This window comes from Pseudorca crassidens, chromosome 4, assembly GCF_039906515.1.
Source record: "Pseudorca crassidens isolate mPseCra1 chromosome 4, mPseCra1.hap1, whole genome shotgun sequence".
In the NCBI taxonomy this organism is placed as follows: domain Eukaryota; kingdom Metazoa; phylum Chordata; class Mammalia; order Artiodactyla; family Delphinidae; genus Pseudorca; species Pseudorca crassidens.
The window spans coordinates 121,215,078-121,234,821 of NC_090299.1; the positions used below are offsets into that span (position 1 = coordinate 121,215,078).

The 19,744-nt window shown below is 36.6% G+C and overlaps 1 protein-coding gene across 1 annotated transcript in view; it reads right to left on the reverse strand.

Moving 5' to 3' along the window:
• Window positions 1–17,161: 17,161 nt before the first annotated feature.
• RBM46 (RNA binding motif protein 46) overlaps window positions 17,162–19,744 on the reverse strand; it is a 31,839-nt gene continuing 29,256 nt past the window's right edge. Inside the window, exon 4 of the mRNA XM_067734740.1 lies at window positions 17,162–17,876. Within this exon, the coding sequence (XP_067590841.1) occupies window positions 17,677–17,876 (200 nt within the window). The 3' untranslated portion in view covers window positions 17,162–17,676. The remainder of the gene's footprint in view (window positions 17,877–19,744) is intronic.

Genomic DNA, 19,744 nt, shown 5'->3' on the forward strand with positions numbered 1-19,744 from the left:
TTATGTCCCTGAAAAACAAACATCTTAAAAATCAGATTGAAAAAAGTCTTCAAATGCTTAGTACCAAAAGTTATGTTTTTTCTCGTTGAACTCAAACTCAAAAACATGACTGTTTTCACTTTTGTATCCCTAGCACATAGCACAGTGTCTCATACAAGAAAGGCTGTCAGTAAATTGAGGGAGTGGCAGTCCCCATTCTATTCATTCCTGAATATCTCACTTGTTCCTTTAGCTTTTACCTGTGACCTGGTAGCCTTTTCTAGCTTTGCACATAAACAAACTAAATAGAATAGGTGGACAGGTATGCTTTTAGATTACGTGGACCATCTAAGAACTGTATATGCAGTAAATATGGTCAGCTAAGATTTATTTAAGATAGCACACATTCTTTTAAAGTCCTTCTTTTTTTATTAAAAAATATGAGAATAGAATTATCATTCACCCAAGGAAAATAGAACAGGAATCAAGCAGACACATTTTCAACTTTTATTTTTAAAAAGAACTTACAATCTTTACTAAAGCCAGTTTGCTGTTATTACAGGTTTTAATTTTTTTTCCCTCATAAACTGGAGGATGTTTCCCCCTGCAGGAAAATTCAGGTAAGTTCACAAACTGTTAAAGAAAGATACATCTGGAACAGTCATTATTTTGGTTGGGAGAAAACGTAGACCCCACCTGAAAAGAGCTACTGAGAAAAGGCAGTTTGGAGGAAATAGCTACTGAAGCGCATTCTTTTGCATAAATTTTGACAAATGTGGGTGAGGAGGACGTGCTTATTTGTTTACTCCTTCCCATACACCTCAAACAAAAAGAAGCACAGAGTATAACATTTCCCCGTTCTGTTCTGCCCTTAGAATAGCCGTGGATTCTCTGATTGTTACAGAGCAGGACTATCTAAGGAGATGGCTGAAAAGGTGAGGTAGCTTATGAGTGATTCATATGATGCCGTGATGATTTGAGGAACATTTTATGCCTGGGGTTATTCTCCCATATCAGAGTGAACCTGTTTATGTATTCAACTTTTAACATTTTATTTGTTCATCCACTGAGTTTTTTGTTTTAATGAATAATGTGAGGTAGGATCTAATGATATTTCTTTTCCAAATTTTTAAGCATTTTTCCTAGATATATTTGACATTTCATCTACATTGACCTATGCAGGTTTCAATCTGACAGCTTACTCCTCCCCAAAAATTAAAATTTCAGATACTAAGTGATTAAGGTAACCAGCAACTTAGTAGAAATGGGTGCTCCATACTAAAGACAGCAAGAGATATACTCCCCATCCTGCCAGTGCAGGACATAGAAACCATTCTAGATATTTCAAGTGAAAAGGAATTTAATACAGGAAATCCTCTACATACGTAATGCTGCCTCACAATGCATCTTTGTGTATATTATTTTTCTCCCTGGAAGACCGTGCCCTCTTCTCTGCTTAGAGAACAATTTTCCTTAGTTCACACAGCATATTATCCAGAATTATCTGTGTGGCATCCAAGATCATTAATCATTATGTACTATTTCAGTGATTGTATTGGAGAATTTAAAAGGCCAGAGAGCAGCAACTCAAGAGAAATTGGCATAAGATACCAGTTCAAAAGTCAAAGAGCCTTCAGTGGATGACAATTTGGTTTGCATTCCTCTCTCCAAAGTTGTCTGAATGTTGCCTTTTTTTTTTAAGAAATGAACTATTTACTTCATTACTTTATTAGTAATAACAAATGACTTGCAATGCATCTCACAACTGATCATGACCAAACAGTATGCTCATCCTTAGAACTTTACATAAGATTTTGTAATTATTTTTTTTCAAAATAGTAAATGGACATTGTTACAAGCCTTTCAGTATGTTTGAGTTCTTAAAAAAAATCCAGCAGTCTCTGCCTCCCTGTCTGCTTACATCAAGTATAGTTTTTTAAATTTTTTTCACCGTTGGTTTTCTTTAAGTCATTTTTTGTCAATCTATTGCCTGTTGTGAGCCAAGCCCTTTCTGAATCCTGGAGAAGTGGCAAAAGGCAAGCCACCCTTTCCTTGAGGAGCCTATGAATGTTGCCTTTTAAGCATTACCCATTGTTGAAGAACATTCTGAAGAGCCCTTTTGTATTGTCCATGGTTACATAATCAGAGCTGAGGTGTTTTACCTTAACATTTGTGCTTTCCAGGATTTCATGACATCCCGATGTTTGTTTTATTTATTGAGGACTGAATATCGGCGTGTACGCTTGTGGTTCTTAGTAATATCTCTGTTACCAAGTAATCTGGAAGCTTTGACCTAGAGGGAGTTTTCATATATTTGGTTGATCAGTACTGCCTAATTATATCAGCTCCAAGAGAAGAGGGACAATGTACAAGTAATTACTGTAAACCCAGCACTAATTACAACAGGAAAAGTAGGCATAAAATAAATAGCTGCTGAATGAATGAATATAAAGGGTCTACATATTGAATACATGAGATCCTCAAATGAGAGGTGAAAGGTGACTTGAGGTCTACTGCTCCAATCTTTCCTGAGAATGGCTTCTATTAGTTTGGAATGTCAGTATCATGGTATAAAAGGTGATTGTGAAAAATGTTTAAATGTGGAGAGACTCAGCTATATAAACATTTTTTAAACTTTATGTTGATCTGAAATACCTTATCACCTACACCTATGACATATTGGACAACAGAAGACCCATAAAGTTTCCTAAGATTCTGGACACCAGACTAACCTTGTGTTTTTACTACATGACCCTAGAATTCAGTTCCAGTAACATCTATCCAGATGCTTCTTAAAATTATCTGGCCATACCATGTCATATTTTATTTCTTTATATGTTTATCTCCCCTACAATATTGTGATTTCCTTCAGGTCAGGGACAATATTCATGTGCATCTTTCTAGAATTCAGCACACAGGATGTGTTCCATAAATGTTTGTTTAATTGAATATAAATAATTCTCTCTGGGTTATTATGCCTGGTGATCCTCTTTCCAGCTAGTCATGAGGCCTCTATATTACTGAAATAATGAAGCAACTGAAATTTGTGTTTTATCTGTAACAGCCTTTTTTGGCCTAAGGACTTGACACAGCTGGTGATTACCTGGCTTGGCTTTGACCTTGGTATAATTCTCTCCAACCTTATGTAACACCATGTCTTGGCTAAGCAGGAGCTGGGGCTGAAATGCTTACAGAAAGTGAATTCAGGTGTGGATATGACTCACTGGTTCACATAGGGGTCATTTCTTTCATCATCCTCAAAATGTAGCACATGTTATACTCTTATAATTTGTTTATTTCACCTACAGTAGATCCTGGAAATCACTCCATATCAGTTCATAGAATTTTTTCTTTCTTTATAATTGCATAGTACTCCATGGTGTGGAAGTGTCAATGTATTCAACCAATTTCTCATTATGACTATTTAAGTTGCTTGCCACATTTTGCGATTACAAATTGTGCTGCAATGAATAGAGTTGTACATATGTACTTTTATTTCCATTTGCCTGGTATACACTTGCCATCCCTTTGTATTCTGCCTTTGTAATTGCTTTGTTTTATGTCTATCTCTTATATAGATCATAGAGTTGAAACCTGTTTTGTGAGCCAATCTGAAGCAAACCCATTCACAACTACCTTATTATTTTATGATATAATTACTATGTGTATTAAGTTATATTTATTTTTTTTCTCTACAGGTAGCTTTTCCTTCTTTTTTGATTCTTTTAATATCGTAGAAGGCTTGCATTTGTGCTCTGGCACAAATGCCAGTCACATTTTTTTATTGAAGTACAGCTGATGTACAATATTATATGTTACAGGTATATAATATAGTGATTCACAATTTTTAAAGGTTATACTTCATTTATATATATTATAAAATATAGGCCATATTCCCTGTGTTGTGCAACATATCTTTGTAGCTTATTTTATACATACTAGTTTGTACCTCTTAATCCCCTACCCCTGTTTGGCACCTCCCCTCTTGCCTCTCCCCACTGGTACCCATTAGTTTGATCTCTATATCTGTGAGTCTGTTCTTTTTTGCTATATTCACTAGTTTGTTGTATTTTTTAGATTCCACATATAAATGATATCATACATTATTTGTCTTTCCCAGTCTGACTTATTTCACTTAGCATAATGCCCTCCAGTTGCATCCATGTTGTTGCAAATGGCAAAATTTCATTTTTTTAGAGCTGTGCATTTTATTGGTATATATATCCATATACACATTTTTTTTTACACATCCTTCTGTTGATGGACACTTAGGTTGCTTCCACAGCTTGTCTACTGTAAATAATGCTGCTATGAACATTGGGGTGCATATTTCTTTTCTAATTAGTGGGGTTTTTAATTGATATATACCCAGGAGTAGAATGGTTGGGTCATATAGTAGTTCTATTTTTAGTTTTTTGAGAAACTTGCATACTGTTTTCAACAATGGTGGCACCAACTTACATTCAACCAACAGTGTACAAGGATTCCCTTTTCACCACATCCTCGCTGACATTTGTCATTTGTGTTCTTTTTGATGATAGTCATTCTGACAGATGTGAGGTGATATCTCATTGTGGTTTTATTTGCATTTCCCTAATGATTAGCAATGTTGCGCATATTTTCAGTGCCTGTTTGCCATCTGCGTATTCTCTTTGGAGAAACATCTATTCAAGTCTTCTGCCCATTTTTTGATTGGATTGTTTGTTTATTTGATGTCGAGTTGTATGAGCTATTTCTATATTTTGGATATTAACTCCTTATTGGTTATATCATTTGCAAATATTTTCTGCCATTCAGTAGGTTGTCTTTTTGATTTGTCAATGGTTTCCTTTGCTATGCAAAGCTTTTAAGCTTAGTTAGGTCTCATTTGTTTATTTTTACTTTTATTTCCTTTGCTTTAGGGGATAGACTCAAAAAAATATTGCTATGATTTATGTCAAAGAATATGCTGCCTGAGTTTTCTTCTAAGAGTTTTATGAAATCCTGTCTTACATTTTGGTCTTTAATCCATTTTGAGTTTATTTTTGTATATGATGTTAGAGAATGTTCTAATTGCATTCTTTGACATGTAGTTGTACAGTTTTCACAGCACCACTTACCGAAGAGACTGTCTTTTCTCCATTGTATATTCTTCCCTCCTTTGCCATAGATTAACTGACCTTTAGTGTGTGGGTATATTTTTGGCCACTCTATTCTGTTCCATTGATGTTGGTGTTGTTTTTGTGCCAGTACCATACTGTTTTGATTACTGTAGCTTTGTAATATAGTCTGAAGTCAGGGAGCATGATTCCTCCAGTTCTGTTCTTTCTCAAGATTGTTTTGGCTATTCAGGGTCTTTTGTGTTTCTATACAAATTTTAAAATTATTTGTTTTAGTTCTGTGAAAAATGCCATTGGTATTTTGACAGGTATTGCATTGAATCTGTAGATTGCCTTGGGTAGTATGGTTATTTTAACAATATTAATTCTTCCAGTCCAAGAATATGATCTATTTTTCCATCTGTTTGTGTGGTCTTCAATTTCTTTCATCAGTGTCTTATATTTTTCTGAATACAGATTTTTACCTCCTTAGGTAGGTCTATTTCTACATATTTTATTCTTTTTGATACAATGATAAATGGGATTGTTGCCTTAATTTTTTTTTCTGAAAATTTGTTGTTGTTGTATAGAAATTCATCTGATTTCTGCATATTAATTTTGTACCCTGCAACTTTACTAAATTGATTGATAAGCTCTAGTAGTTTTCTGGTGGCTCCTTCAGGATTTTCTATGTACAGTATTATGTCACCTGAAAACAATGACAGTTTTTCTTCTTCCTTCCCAATTTGGAGTCCATTTATTTATTTATTTATTTATCTATCTATTTATTTTGTCTGATTGCTGTGGCTATCAGCAATACTATGCTGAATAAAAGTGGAAACAGTGGGCATCCTTATCTTATTCCTGATCTTAGAGTAAAGGCTTTCAGTTTTACACCGTTGAGTGTGATGTTAGCCGTGGGTTTGTCATATACGGCCTTTATTATGCTGAGTTATGTTTCCTCTATGCCCATTTTCTGGAGGGTTTTTTTTTTTTATCATAAATGGATGTTGAATTTTGTCAGATTTTTCTGCATCTGTTGAGATGATCATATAGTTTTTATTCTTTGATTTGTTAATTGACTGATTTGCAGATATTGAAAAATGCTTGCATCCCTGAGATAAATCACATTTGATCATTGTGTATGATCTTTTTAATGTATTGTTGAATTCGGTTTGCTAGTATTTTGTTGAGGATTTTTGTGTCTATGTTCATCAGTGATATTGGCCTGTAATGTTCTTTTTTGTGATATCTTTGTCTGCTTTTGATATCACGGTGATGGTGGCCTCATAGAATGAGTTCAGAAGGATTCCTTTATCTGCAGTTTTTTTGGAATAATTTGAGAAGTATATGCATTAACTCTTCTCTAAATGTTTGGTGGAATTCATCTGTGAAGCCATCTGGTCCTGGACTTTTGTTTGTTGGAAGTTGTTTAATCACAGATTCAATTTCAGTACTGGTAATTGGTCTGTTCATATTTTCTATTTCTTTCCAGTTCAGTCTTGGTAGATTGTACATTTCTAATAATTTGCCCTTTTTTTCTAGGTAGTCTATTTTATTGTTTGTAGTGGTCTCTTATGAGCTTTTCTATTTCTGTGGTGTTGGTTGTAACTTCTTTTTCATTTCTGATTTGGGCCCTCTCCTGTTTTTTTCTTTTGATGAGTCTGACTAAAGGTTTATTAATTCTGTTTATCTTTTCAAAGAACCAGCCTTCGGTTTCATTGAACTTTTCTCTTTTTTTTTTGTAGTCTCTCTTTTACTTCTTCTCTGATCTTTATGATTTCTTACCTTCTACTAACTTCATGTTTTGTTTGTTCTTCTTTCTCTAGTTACTTTAGCTGTAAGGTTATGTTGTTTATTTAAGATTTTTCTTGTTTCCTGAGGTAAGATTGTATTGCTATAAATTTCCCTGTTAGAACTGCTTTTGCTGCATCCCATAGGTTTTGGTTTTTGAAAACTTTGTGGTAGTATTTATTAAAATTGAACATATACATACTCTATGACTCAGCAATTATTTTCCTAGATATATAGCCCACCCTCCCAAATACATATGTTCACCTAAAGGTATATACTGGAATGTTCATAACAGTGTCAGTAGTAATGGCTCCAAATTGGAAACACCCAGATGTTCATCAACAGTAGAAAGTAAGTTGTAGACCATTCATAAAGTGGAATCCCATATAGCTACAAAAAAGAAGGAAGTGTTGCTCCATATAACAACATGGATGAATCTCACAAATCTAATATTAAGTGAAAGGGGCAAGACACAAAGAATACAAATGAAATTATTCCATTTATGCATAGCTCAAGAACCAGTAAAACTACTGATGGGGTTAGAAGTCAGTTTCCTGGTTACCTTTGGGGAGGAAGAAGGGGGTGAGTGATTGGGAGGGCCATGTTGGGGACTCTGATGATGTTCTATTTCTTGCCCTGCGTGCTGGTAACATGGTATATTCATTTTGTTATAATTCATTGAGCTATACATGTCTGATTTGTGCACCTTTCTGTATGTCTTATATTTTCATTGACTGAAAAACAAAGGAGCATCTGAACTAAAGTGTTAGAAATAGAGGCAAGTGTGGGTTTTCTTAGACCACTTTTGTGTTTTTTCTTTCAGTGTTTCCTACTTTTGTGAATTTAATCATTAAATCCACTAAAAGATATGTTGAGAGTGAACATATGCCAGGAACTATTTTAGATACTTCAGATAAATAGGGAACAAAATAGAAAAAAATGATGCTATCATGAAGCTCACATTTTCATGGGGACAGAAAGGCAGTTGAACAAACAAATAAATAAAATGTCAGGTGGTGATAACTGCTATGAAGAAATATTAGGGGTTAAGGGGATAGAGAATAAATCCCATAGGTTTTATTTAGATCATAGTGTTTTTGGTTTCATTTGTCTCTAGGTATTTTTTGATTTGCTCTTTGATTTCTTCAATGAGCCATTGGTTGTTTAGTAGCATATTGTTTAGCCTCCACATGTTTGTGTTTTTTGCAGGTTGTTTTTTTTAAATAGCTGATTTCTAGCCTCATGGTGTTGTGGTCAAGAAAGATGCTTGATATGATTTCAGTCTTCTTAAATTGACTGAGGCTTGTTTTGTGGCCCAGTATGTGATCTCACCTAGAGAATGTTCCATGTGCACTTGAAAAGAATGCTTATTCTGCTGCTTTCAGATGGAATGCTCTACAAATATCAAGTCCATCTAGTCTAATGTGTCATTGAAGGTCAGTGTTTCCTTATTAATTTTCTCTCTGGATGATCTGTCCATTGATTTAAGTGGGGTGTTAAATTCTCCTACTCTTATTGTGTTACTGTTGGTTTCTCCCCTTATATCTGTTAATATTTTATTTATGTATTTTGGTGCTCCTATGTTGGGTGCATATATATTTGCAATTGTTATATCTTCTTGGATTGACCCCTTGATCATTATGTAGTGTCCTTCTTTGTCTCTTGTAACAGTCTTCATTTTAAAGTCTGTTTTGTCTGATATAAGTATTGCTACTCCAGTTTTCTTTTGATTTTGATCAGGCCCTTTCTTTCTTTTGATCAGGCCTTTTCTCTCTCTCTGCTCCTGGGACCCCTATAATGTGAATATCAGTGAGCTTGATGTTGTCCCAGAGGTCTCTTAAACTGTTCTCATTCTTTTTCCTTACTTTTCTGTCCAGCATCAGTGATTTCCACTACTCAGTCTTCCAGTTTGCTGATCCATTCCTCTATAATCATTTAGTCTACTGTTGATTCCTTCTTGTGTATTTTTCATTTCACTAATTGTATTCTTCATCTCTGTTTGGTTGTTCTTTATATTTTCTAATTCTTTGTTAAAAACTGCTAACTTCTTGCTCTGTGCATCCACTCTTCTCATGAGTCCTTTGATCATCTTTATGATCACTAACCTGAACTCTACTTAGGTAGATTGCCTATTTCCACTTCACTTAGTTCTTCTTCTAAGGTTTTATCTTGTTCCTTCACCTGGAACATATTCCTCTGTTGCCTTATTTTGCCTAAGTTTGTGTTTGTAGTTTTATGTATCTGGTAGGTTAGTTATGTTTCCCAACTCCAGAAAAGTGGTCTTCTGTAGGAGACATCCTATGCATCCCAGCAGCACACTCCCCTCTTGTCACCGAAGCTATATGCTTTAGGAGTTTCCCTTATGAGGGCTAAGTGGGTTTTTCTGCTGTGGCAGGCTGACTATGTGGGCAGTCTTGTAGGCTTGACTGGTCCCTGATCTGGTTGACTGCCAGACCCTGTTTTGTGCAGAAGCTGTCAGGTGCTTTTTGGTGGGGCTGGGTCACAAGGCAGCAGACTGCAGAACCCCAGGGGACCCCAGGATTAGTGCTGGACTACTGGCAGGCAGAACAGGATCATGGAGTCTGGCTCCAGGGCCTAGGAATCCCAGACCTGGTGTCAGATCACTGGTTGGTTGGGGGACCATTCCTGACACCATTGGGTACAGCATCCAGGGTGTCCTGAAGCTTGTGTTGGCCTGCTAGTGGGCAGGGCTGGGGCCCAGTTGGCCCCAGGGCAGGGTCTCACCTGCTGTGGGCTTTTGGTTTCCTTGTATCTGGTGTCTGCCCCCTGATGGGTGGAGCTAGGTCCTGGGCTCTCTGGCTGGTAGGGCCACGTCCAGAGGCAGCTGTGGCCTCATGTGGTCTTAAGACAGCCTGTATGCTGATGGGTGGGGCTGTGTCCTCATCCAGTTAGTTGCTTGGCCTGAGGTATCCCAGCACTGGTGCCTACAGGCCATTGGATGGAGTTAATGAGCTAGAGGGAGGATTCTGCAATGACACCCACCTGCACCATCATCCACACAGCAGAAGGAACTCCTGTGAATGGCTGCTCTCAATGTCTGTGTCCTTGGAGTAAGCTGCAGTCACCCCGACCTCTCTTGGAGGCTCTCCAAGACCAGCAGGTAGGTCTGGCCCAGCCTCCTATCAAATTATTGCTTTTGACCTGGGTCCCAGAGCATGTGAGATTTTGTGTGCACCTTTAAGAGTGAAGTCTCTATTTCCTCCAGTCCTGTGGAACTCTTGAAATTAAGCCCCACTGGCCTTCAAAGCCAAATGTCTGAGGGTTCATCTACTCAGTGCTGGATCCCCAGTCTGGGAAGCCTGACGTGGGATCCAGAACTCTCACTCCTGTGGGAGAGCCTCTACAATATAATTGTTCTCTAGTTTTTGGGTCACCCACCCAGGGTTATGAGACTTGACTATATCACGAGTCCACCCTGCCTACTGGTCTCATTGTGGTTCCTTCTTTATGTCTTTAGTTGTAGAAGATCTTTTCTGTTAGGTTCTTGTCTTTTTCATCTATGGTTGTTCTGCAAATAGTTGTGATTTTGGTGTGCTTATGAGGGGGGTTGAACTCAGGGAGTTGAGCTTCTATCTTGGCCAGTCCCTTGGTGGTAACCTTTTTATTTATATCTTTTATAAAGCTTTTTAGTCCCTGTTTTCTTATTTGACATTTTACAATCTGGTTTGTCAGTCATTAAAGGAATCCTCCTAGTGCTACCGACCAATTACAAAACAAAGAGCTTATTCCACCTTCATCTTTCCCTTCTCCCATTTTTAGTTGCATTATTTCTACTTTGTTATAACAACATTTATGTATATCCCCACCCTTAGCCCCACCTTTTAGTCTTAGATCTACAATTAGTGAAATGCTCACCATCATTTCTTTTCCTAAAGTTTCCCTAGTCATATCTTTGTTGAAAGATCACTCTTTAGTAGATTCCTCAAGAAGCCTCAGAAGGATATTTCACGAGTGCCTAAGGTGCTTTTTGGTTTTGTTTTTTCTCACATTGCCAAATTCTTGTTTGAGGATATTTCAGTTTAGTATATTGTGTCATTGTTTTCTGCTATTTAGTGCTTTTTTTTTTTTAGGAAATTTTCATCAGTTGAGATGTGTTCTCATTACTGTCTTCTTTTTATAGTGGCTTTGTAAAGAAGTAGACTGATTTTGTCTACTCATTTCACCAGATAGGCTTGGCAATTTGGAATGGTTCATAAGGTTCCATGTTCAAAAATGTCCTCTGCTCTCAGTGTAGTAAAGTACAATTTTTTAAATGGATTTTTTTTTGTGGGTGATAGGGGTTGTATGCTCCCTTTTCTCTTGTGGTTCTCATTTGTCTTGAAGAATCCTGAATTTCACTTTTTGCATTTTTTCCCCTTCACTGTCCAGAATCCAAAGGGCATGTCCCAGTACCTTTTGACCTTCTTCTCCAAGAAGAGATTGCTTGTATATACCAGGACTTTTTCCCCACTATTTTCACAGTTGAGGTGGACTGTTAGCTTACATTAAGCTTTCTACTCCCACTTCCTTTTCTACAGTTTTCTAGACCCCTTAACACATCCCTTGTCCTCCACAAAGGTTTGCATCAAGAACTCAAAAAATAACTCTACTGGAAGAACAAAGCTGGAGGCATCAGGCTTCCTGATTTCAAACTATATTACAAAACTATAATGATCAAAACAATATGGCACTGGCATAAAATAGACATGTAGACCAACGGAACAGAATAGAGAGCCTGGAAATAAACTCACAAATATATGGACAATCAATTTACAACAGAAGAGCCAAGAATATACAATGCGGGAAGGACAGTCTCTTCAATAAGTGTTGTTGGGAAAACTGGAGAGCTACATGCAAAATAATAAAACTGGACCCTATCTTACACCATACAAAAAAATTAAATCAAAATGAATTAAAGACTTGAATGTAAGACCTGAAACTCTAAAACCCCTAGAAGGAATTATAGGCAGTAAGCTTCTTGATATCAGTCTTGGTGATGACTGTTTAAAAAGCAAAGGCAACAAAAGCAAAAATAAACAGTGGGATTACATCAAACTAAAAAGCATCTGCACAGCAAAGGAAATCATCAACAAACTGAAAAAGCAACCTACAAAATGGGAGAAAATATTTGCAAATCATATATCTGATAAGTGGTTAATATCCAAAATATATAAAGAACTCACATAACTCAACTGCAAAGAAACAATCCAATTAAAAATGGGCAAAATAGCCATTTTTCCCAAGGAACACATACATATTTTCAACAAGCACATGAAACGATGCTTAATATAACCAATCATCAGGGAAGCACAAATGAAAAGCACAATGAAGTATCACCTCATTCCTGTTAAAATGGCTATTATCAAAAAGACAAGAAATAACAAATGTTGGTAAGGATGTGGAGAAAAGGAAACACTTGTGCATTGCTGGTGGGAGTGTAGATTGATGCAGCCACTATGCAACACAGTATGGAGGTTCCTCAAAAAATTAAAAATAGCACTACCATATGATCCAGCAATTCCACTTCTGGGTATTTATCTGAAGGAAATAAAATCACTATCTGAAAAAGATATCTGCACCCTATGTTCACTGTAGCATTATTTAAAAAGCCAAGACAGAAAAATACCCTAAGTGTCCTATGATGGATGAATGGACAAGAAATGTGGTATATATATACGATGGAAAGTTATTCAGCCATGAAAAAGGAAAATTTGCCATTTGTGACCACATTGATGGACATTGAGGGCATTATGCTAAGTGAAGTAAGTTAAACAGAGAAAGACAAATACCATATGGTCTCATGTGTGCAACCTAAGAGCAAAAACCAAAAAATCTGAACTCATAGGTACAGAGTGCAAATCCAAGGGGCTGGGAGTTGGCAAAATGGGTAAAGGGGGTAAACGAATACAAAATTCCAGCTATAAAATAAATAAGTCAGAGGAGTTAAGATGGTGGAGGAGTAGGAGGACGTGGAGGTCATCTCTCTCCACGGATGCATCAGGAGTACATCTATAGATGCAACAATTCTCACAGGACACTGGCTGAAAACTAGCAGAAGACCTTGGACACCAGAAAGGACCATAAACATCCCTGCATAATTGGGTAGGACAAAAAAAAAAAAAAAAGGGATAAGGAGGAGAGGAAGCAGGACAGGACCTGAACCCTGGCGTGGGGGAGCTGAAGCAGAGGAGAGATTCCCGAATTTGGGGAAAACCCCTCTCTGAAGGGGAAACACCCTCTCTGGGGACAGAAGGGAAGCATTTGAGGCTGTCGGAAGAGGGTTAAGTGGCCGATCTATGGCAGACGGGACAGAGTGAGAAATACACAGACGGTCCGTACTGCGGCTGTACATGCCCCAGACTGGGACGTGTGTTCACAGGTGTGCAAGGGGGCTGGGAGCTGGAGTGTGGAGATTGGAGAACAGGCCCGGAGCAAGAACTGCTGTTGGCTGTGGGAAGATGGACTGAGGGGATGGGAGGGAGGAAACCTGCAGCAGGGGATGCCTACAGAGGAAGACCAGACAGCCGTGAAGCAGGGTACTATTGCTGAGTCACATGCAGGGGGAGGAACCACTATTGTAGCCTCTCTTTCTCCACATGCCGGTGCCTGCTGACAGACAATACAAGAAGCCATCTCAGGGCAGGCTCTTGTGTGCTGGCTGACGAGCAATAAAAAAAAGTCCCCTCAGGGCTGGCGCTCACACGCTGGCTGCAGGGCAATTTAAAAAAACGCCCTCCCAGGTCCGGCCCTCACGCACCGTATGTCAGGCACCAGAAAAGGCCCTCACTAAGGCCATATCTCTTGCACCCCTGGCCGCCAGATTCCCTGCGCATTTGGTGCCAGCAAGGTTGCTGCAATCCAAGCAGCCATACCACCTCTGCACCCAGTCCTCACTGAGGCAGACCCAAGAGCTCCAAGGCAGCCTCAGGACCAGACCCCTGTGGGTGGACCACATGCAGAGGTGGGGATAAAACCAAGCAGAACCCCAGGGATGGGGCGACTAAGGAAGGAGATCAAAAATCTTTCCAGAAGCTGTACAAGCTGCAGATTTAATCCTCACAATACCCTGCATCTATGGAATATCTGAGTAGACAATGTACTCATTTGTGTTCCCACAAATGAAAACAGTCTAGCTCTGGCAGCTGTGGACTTTGGGGGCAAACACATGCAGGAATTGGGCCAGATCAGAGTCTGAGTGGTCCCCACAATGGCCACAACAGGTCCAGAAACCAGCCCAGAGGCAGAGGAGGGGCTCTTGGGGAGGTGGAGGGGGGGCTGTGGCTCATAGCATGTGCCAGGACACTTACAACTGAGACCCCCAAGGGAAACATAATTATTACTATTAATTTTATTATGTTCTGATTCATTCTGTCATTCGTTCTGGCTTGTTTTTTTTTTTCTTTCGTTTGTTTGTAGTTGTTTTAGTCTTTTTTTAGTCTTTTGGGATCTTCGTGTTTTATAACAAATTTTTTATTTTTATTTTTTTATATCTTTCAATTTTTACTTTGCTTTTCTGTTGTTGTGTTCTTTTCCTTATTTTTTTCTTCTTTTTAATATCTTTTTTTTAATATATATTTCCATTTCTACTTTGCTCTTCTGTTGTCCTGTGTTTTTTCCCTTATTTTATTTTACTATTATTCTTTTAAATCGTTTTTATTGGTTTGTTCTGTTTCCTTGCTTTATTCTTCAGTTGGCACACTGCTTTGGTTTTAGGTTTTGTATATTTGTTAGTTTTGATCCTAATTATTTGATATCATTTTTGAGTTCTTCAATTTGTCTTGTTGTTCTCTTGCTTTTTGTTTTATTTTGTTCTGTTTTTGTTTCTTTTGCATGTGTGTGTGTTTCCTTGTTTCTGTTTGTTTGATTTTGTTTTTACCATTTCTCTGGGGTTTTGTCTTTTATTTTTCTTTAATATATTTTCTATTTTATTTTTTTATATTTCTCTTTCTACATTGCTTTTCTGTTATGTCTTCTTTCCCCTCTTTTTCTTTCTCTTTTTAAATCATTTTTGTTGGTTTCTTTGCTTCATTCTTCAGTTGGCACTCTGCTTTTTGTTTTTTGGTTTTGTGTTTCTGTCAGTTTTCTTTTTAATTGTTTGATTTTGTTCTGGGGTTCTTTGGTTGTTTTCTTGATTTTTGTTTTATTTGGTTCCGTTTTTGTTACTTCTGTGTGTGTGCGTGTTTCCTTGTTTCTGTTTTTGTTTGTTTGAGTTTACTTTTTACCATTTTTCTGGGGTTTTGTTAGACTTTTTTTTTTTTAATCCCCTTTACTGCTGGGATGAGCAACTCTTGGGGTCTTGGTTCCTTGACAGGAAATCAAGCCTGAGGCTCTGGGGTGGGAGCACCGAGTCCAAGATGCTAGACCACTAGAGAATTCCCGGCCCAAGGGAAGGTTAATCACTGAGAGCTCTCACAAAGGCCTCTTCCTGAATCCAAGACCTGACTCCACCCAACTGCCAGCCACTCCCAGTGCTGGACGCCTCACACCAAATGACAAACAAGACAGGAACACAAAACAACCCATCAGCACACAGACTACATAAAGTCATACTAAGCTCACAGACACCCCAAAACACACCACCTGAAATGGCCCTGCTCATCAGAGTGGAGACTGATGGAGTGGAGTGCAGAGTGGAGACTCAGCTCCACCCAACAGAACGCAGGCACCAGTCTCTCCCATCAGGAAGCCTATGCAATCCACTGGACAAACCTCACCACCGAGGGCAGAGAACAGAAGCAAGAGGAACTATGACCCCAATGCCTAGGGAAAGGAGACCTCAAATACTGTAAATTAGACAAAATGAGAAGACAGAGAAATATCTTGCAGGTAAAGGAGCAAGATAAAAAACACAAGACAAAATAAATGAAGAGGAAATAGGCAAACCACCTGAAAAAGAATTCAGAGTATTGATAGTAAAGATGATCCAAAATCTCAGAAATAGAATGGAGAAAATACAAGAAACGTTTAACAGGAACCAAGAAGAACTAAAGAGCAAACAAACAGTAATGAACAACACAATAACTGAAATTAAAAATACTCTAGAAGGAATCAATAGCAGAATAACTGAGGCAGAACAATGGATAAGAGAGCTGAAAGATAGAATGGTGGAAATAACTGCTTCAGAGCAGAATAAAGAAAAAAGAATGAGAAGAATGGAGGACAATATCAGAGACCTCTGTGACAACATTAAGCACACTGACACTCGAATTATAGGCATCCCAGAAGGATAAGAAAAAAAGAAAGTGTCTGAGAAAATATTTGAAGAGATTATAGTTGAAAACTTCCCCTAACATGGGAAAGAAAATAGTCAATCAAGTCCAGGAAGCTCAAAGAGTCCCATACAGTATAAACCCAAGGAGAAACATGCAGAGACACGTATTTATCAAACTAACAAAAATTAAACACAAAGAAAAAATATTAAAAGCAAGAGAAAAGCAACAAATAACATACAAGGGAATCCCCACAAGGTTATGAACTGACCTTTCAACAGAAACTCTACAGGCCACAAGGGAGTGGCAAGATATAATTAAAGTGATGAAAGGGAAAAACCTACAACCATGATTACTCTATGAAAAAAGAAACTAGTTTACTCTCCAATAACTTCTGCTGGAAAAAAATTTAGTAGAAGAAATATATGCAACTATTTCATATTCTATTAATGAAAACCCTATACCCCATACAATCAGTTGATCAACAAAGTTAATGTCTGGTATTCTAAGAGGAAAGATTTTTGTCTCTACAAATTATGCAAACCATCATTAGAAACTGATTACAGATGTATACTGCTAAACTATTAAACAGTCCAAATAACCTGGATTCATTAATTATTCATAAAAAAATGGAGGAAACGTCACTGGGTTCATGAAAATAGTATTTCTATTGGCCCCTGAAAAGGACTTTTGTTATGTTTCACAAAACTATTAATTTTCTTTCTGCAGTATCCTTTGCTTTGGTCCCAATGAAGACACTGAGCCTATGTATACCAAGTAGGGGAAATTGTTCTCAGAAGGTCAAAGCGGTTGTGAGAGCTAATTTTTTTGTGCATACCAATAAACAAAAGTGAAACACGTGCATGTTAGAAGCATTGTATATTTAATGTCAAAGAATTTGAATTCAAGTACAAAAATTAACACATGATTTCAACATTAAAAACCGTAACACTTATTACTCAAAGAACTATACAGTGAATATCAAAAACACAAATGGAGCATAACTATAAAAACCTTAAATACATTAACAGCAAAATTATAATGTATTTCTACAACAAACAATTAACTAAAATATTTATAGTTATTTTCAAGGACCACAATGGTAGATTGCTTTTTCTTTAGTACTGCATAAAATCTGCATGTTAATCTTTTTGCCCTTCATTTCTTTCTACATAATAGTTAGATGCTTCTGTTTATATAATTGTTCTAATCGCTAATACAGATAGTGATCCTTGGTAATCAAATCTAGTGTAACCATTGTCTGCAAGTGCTTTAATACTTGAGAAACTCTATTTAGCAAAGTTACAATGAAAACTTCTGGGTTCTACTGACCACTCAGGAATCAGAAGTTATTTAAAATCCCAAAAGTTTAAAAAGAACAGCAGTTTGTTATAACTTTATCAAGAGAAATCACTAAGTAACTTTTTAAACTTAGCATTTTTAAAAGTTTTACAATGGTAGGTTATTCTGAATTGTGACTGATATTTACTATGTTGAAATAAATATATAATTATCATTTTAAAACCAAATGTACAAACCCGATTCTAAAATAAAACAGTATTTTAATTTGCATGTTTTACAAGGAAACTTTCATACTCCTATTTATAATATTTTCTTCAGAAGAATGAGGCTTGATTGGAGATATATAGCCGCTGTCCAACATGGCTGCCATTAGCAAGTGATACTGTTGGTGACAAGGGATAGCCTGGATAAGAATAAGGCCTTGAAGTGTAAGGAAGCAGGCTGGGAGGCCAAGAAGAGAGGGTAGCACTAACAGGGGAAAGACTATTTATTGAGCTGCGACGGAAATTGTAGTCTGTAAATAAATACATAACAATTATGCTTCACATCTTTATGGTTACAAATTTAATTCAAAGAGACAAAGCATTAAAACTATAATCACAGTTTAACATAATGTTCTAACATTCAAAATCCTGATAATCTTATATTGCTGGTAAAGACTGTTTCAGCATTCACTGCACTGCAAATCCTGATAGTTTCATCAGTCAGTATTACGTAAACTTTCACTGACACAATACTTCAGAGATCTTACTAGAATGCATTCTTGGATATCTATTAATTGTTTTGTGTCTTTATGATCACCGAAAAAGAGAACCTCTGATTTCTCTTGCTCTATCCACAAGGAAACTCCTTTTAAATTTGGTACTGACACTAAGGGATTGTCCAAGAAGAAAAGATATAAAACAGTGAATTCATATTTGCTTCTTTTTTGAAACTGTATTAGGTATCAAACCAGCAGACACATTTACCCCTGGACTGCAAAAATTGTCTAATATTTCATTATTTAAATACTAATGTAAACATTTATATAACCCCACAAACCAATTTAACATTAGAATCCTACTGGTACCATAAAACAGTAAAATGAATCATCTTTATAAAATAAACTTCAAGAAACCATTATCAACTTACAGTACAGAAAAAATCCAAAAATTAAACCAAATTATTTCTTTAGAAACCAACATTTGAAATACTACTATTCCACAATAAACATTCATCTTATGTATGAATAATTTCCTGCTTCATTAGTTATAATGTTTATAGATGTGTGTGAGTACTAAAGACCAAATTTGCAAATCCTGTACTTTCCAAAAACTCAACTATGTTCTTTGGTGTAGAGTAAGCCAAGGGTGTGAAAATGACTATGAAGTGATTATTTATAAAAGATATGGTGTTTCTAAGAACAGAAGAAATTAGGTCATCTAATGCACAGGTAAAGTTTTTTCTATATTTTCCTGGTGCTATAAATGAGGCCTAAAAATGAATATTAACTTAGTATTGTCATGGGACTTAATATTAAGCCAACAGGAACGAGATCAACTGCAGGAGAATAAGCTCAAGCAACATCAGAAAGGACCTAGTTAAGAAAAAAAAAAAAAAATCAGTTAAATATAGGTTTAATTTCTAGCACTGTAAAACTCTAATTAGAATAATTTTATAACCTTTTTATTTTTATTAATGGTACCATAAGATCAATACAAGCAGTTTGTTCCAAGAAAACATAAATACATTCAAGGCATACAGTTCAAAATATTTTCAGTATTTTGAAACTGGATAAGGAATGACTTTGACACCATTTGCTTTTCTAATATCCCAAAGTAGGATAACTCTAGGCATTAGAGAACTTTTTTTCTTCTCTTCAAGGATCCACTTTGCCTGAAGCGTTATGGCATTGAGTATAAACAAAAACCTTAGTGTTCCTGATAATTCAAATAATTGCTAAAAAAAAAAAGTTCTGATACTCTTCTTCTAAACGTTATCACACAAATACAATAAATTCCTTATTAAGCATGTATATATAACTAGCTCTTTCAAATTTTAACAGTGTGGTACAGACATGATTTAGAAGAACAGATCTTTAAATATTTACACTTCTGTATGTGGGGAAATGTAGTTTTCAGAGAAATCACTTTCACTTTGGGTTTATATTCATTCAAGATCTAATGCAGCCTACTCATGAAATGTGGATAAAAAAGAGATCTTCAGGAGAAGATTTCACAAAGAAGATAGACAGACAACTGGCTACTAGCAGAGTGCTTATCAGGTCTGAAAATTTGTATTTCTGATATTCCCCTGATGTAAACCTTCAATTTACAAATACCCTAATGGACTGTTTTATTCTCACATTTTTAAGGAGACTAAATTAAAGTATAGAATTAAAAG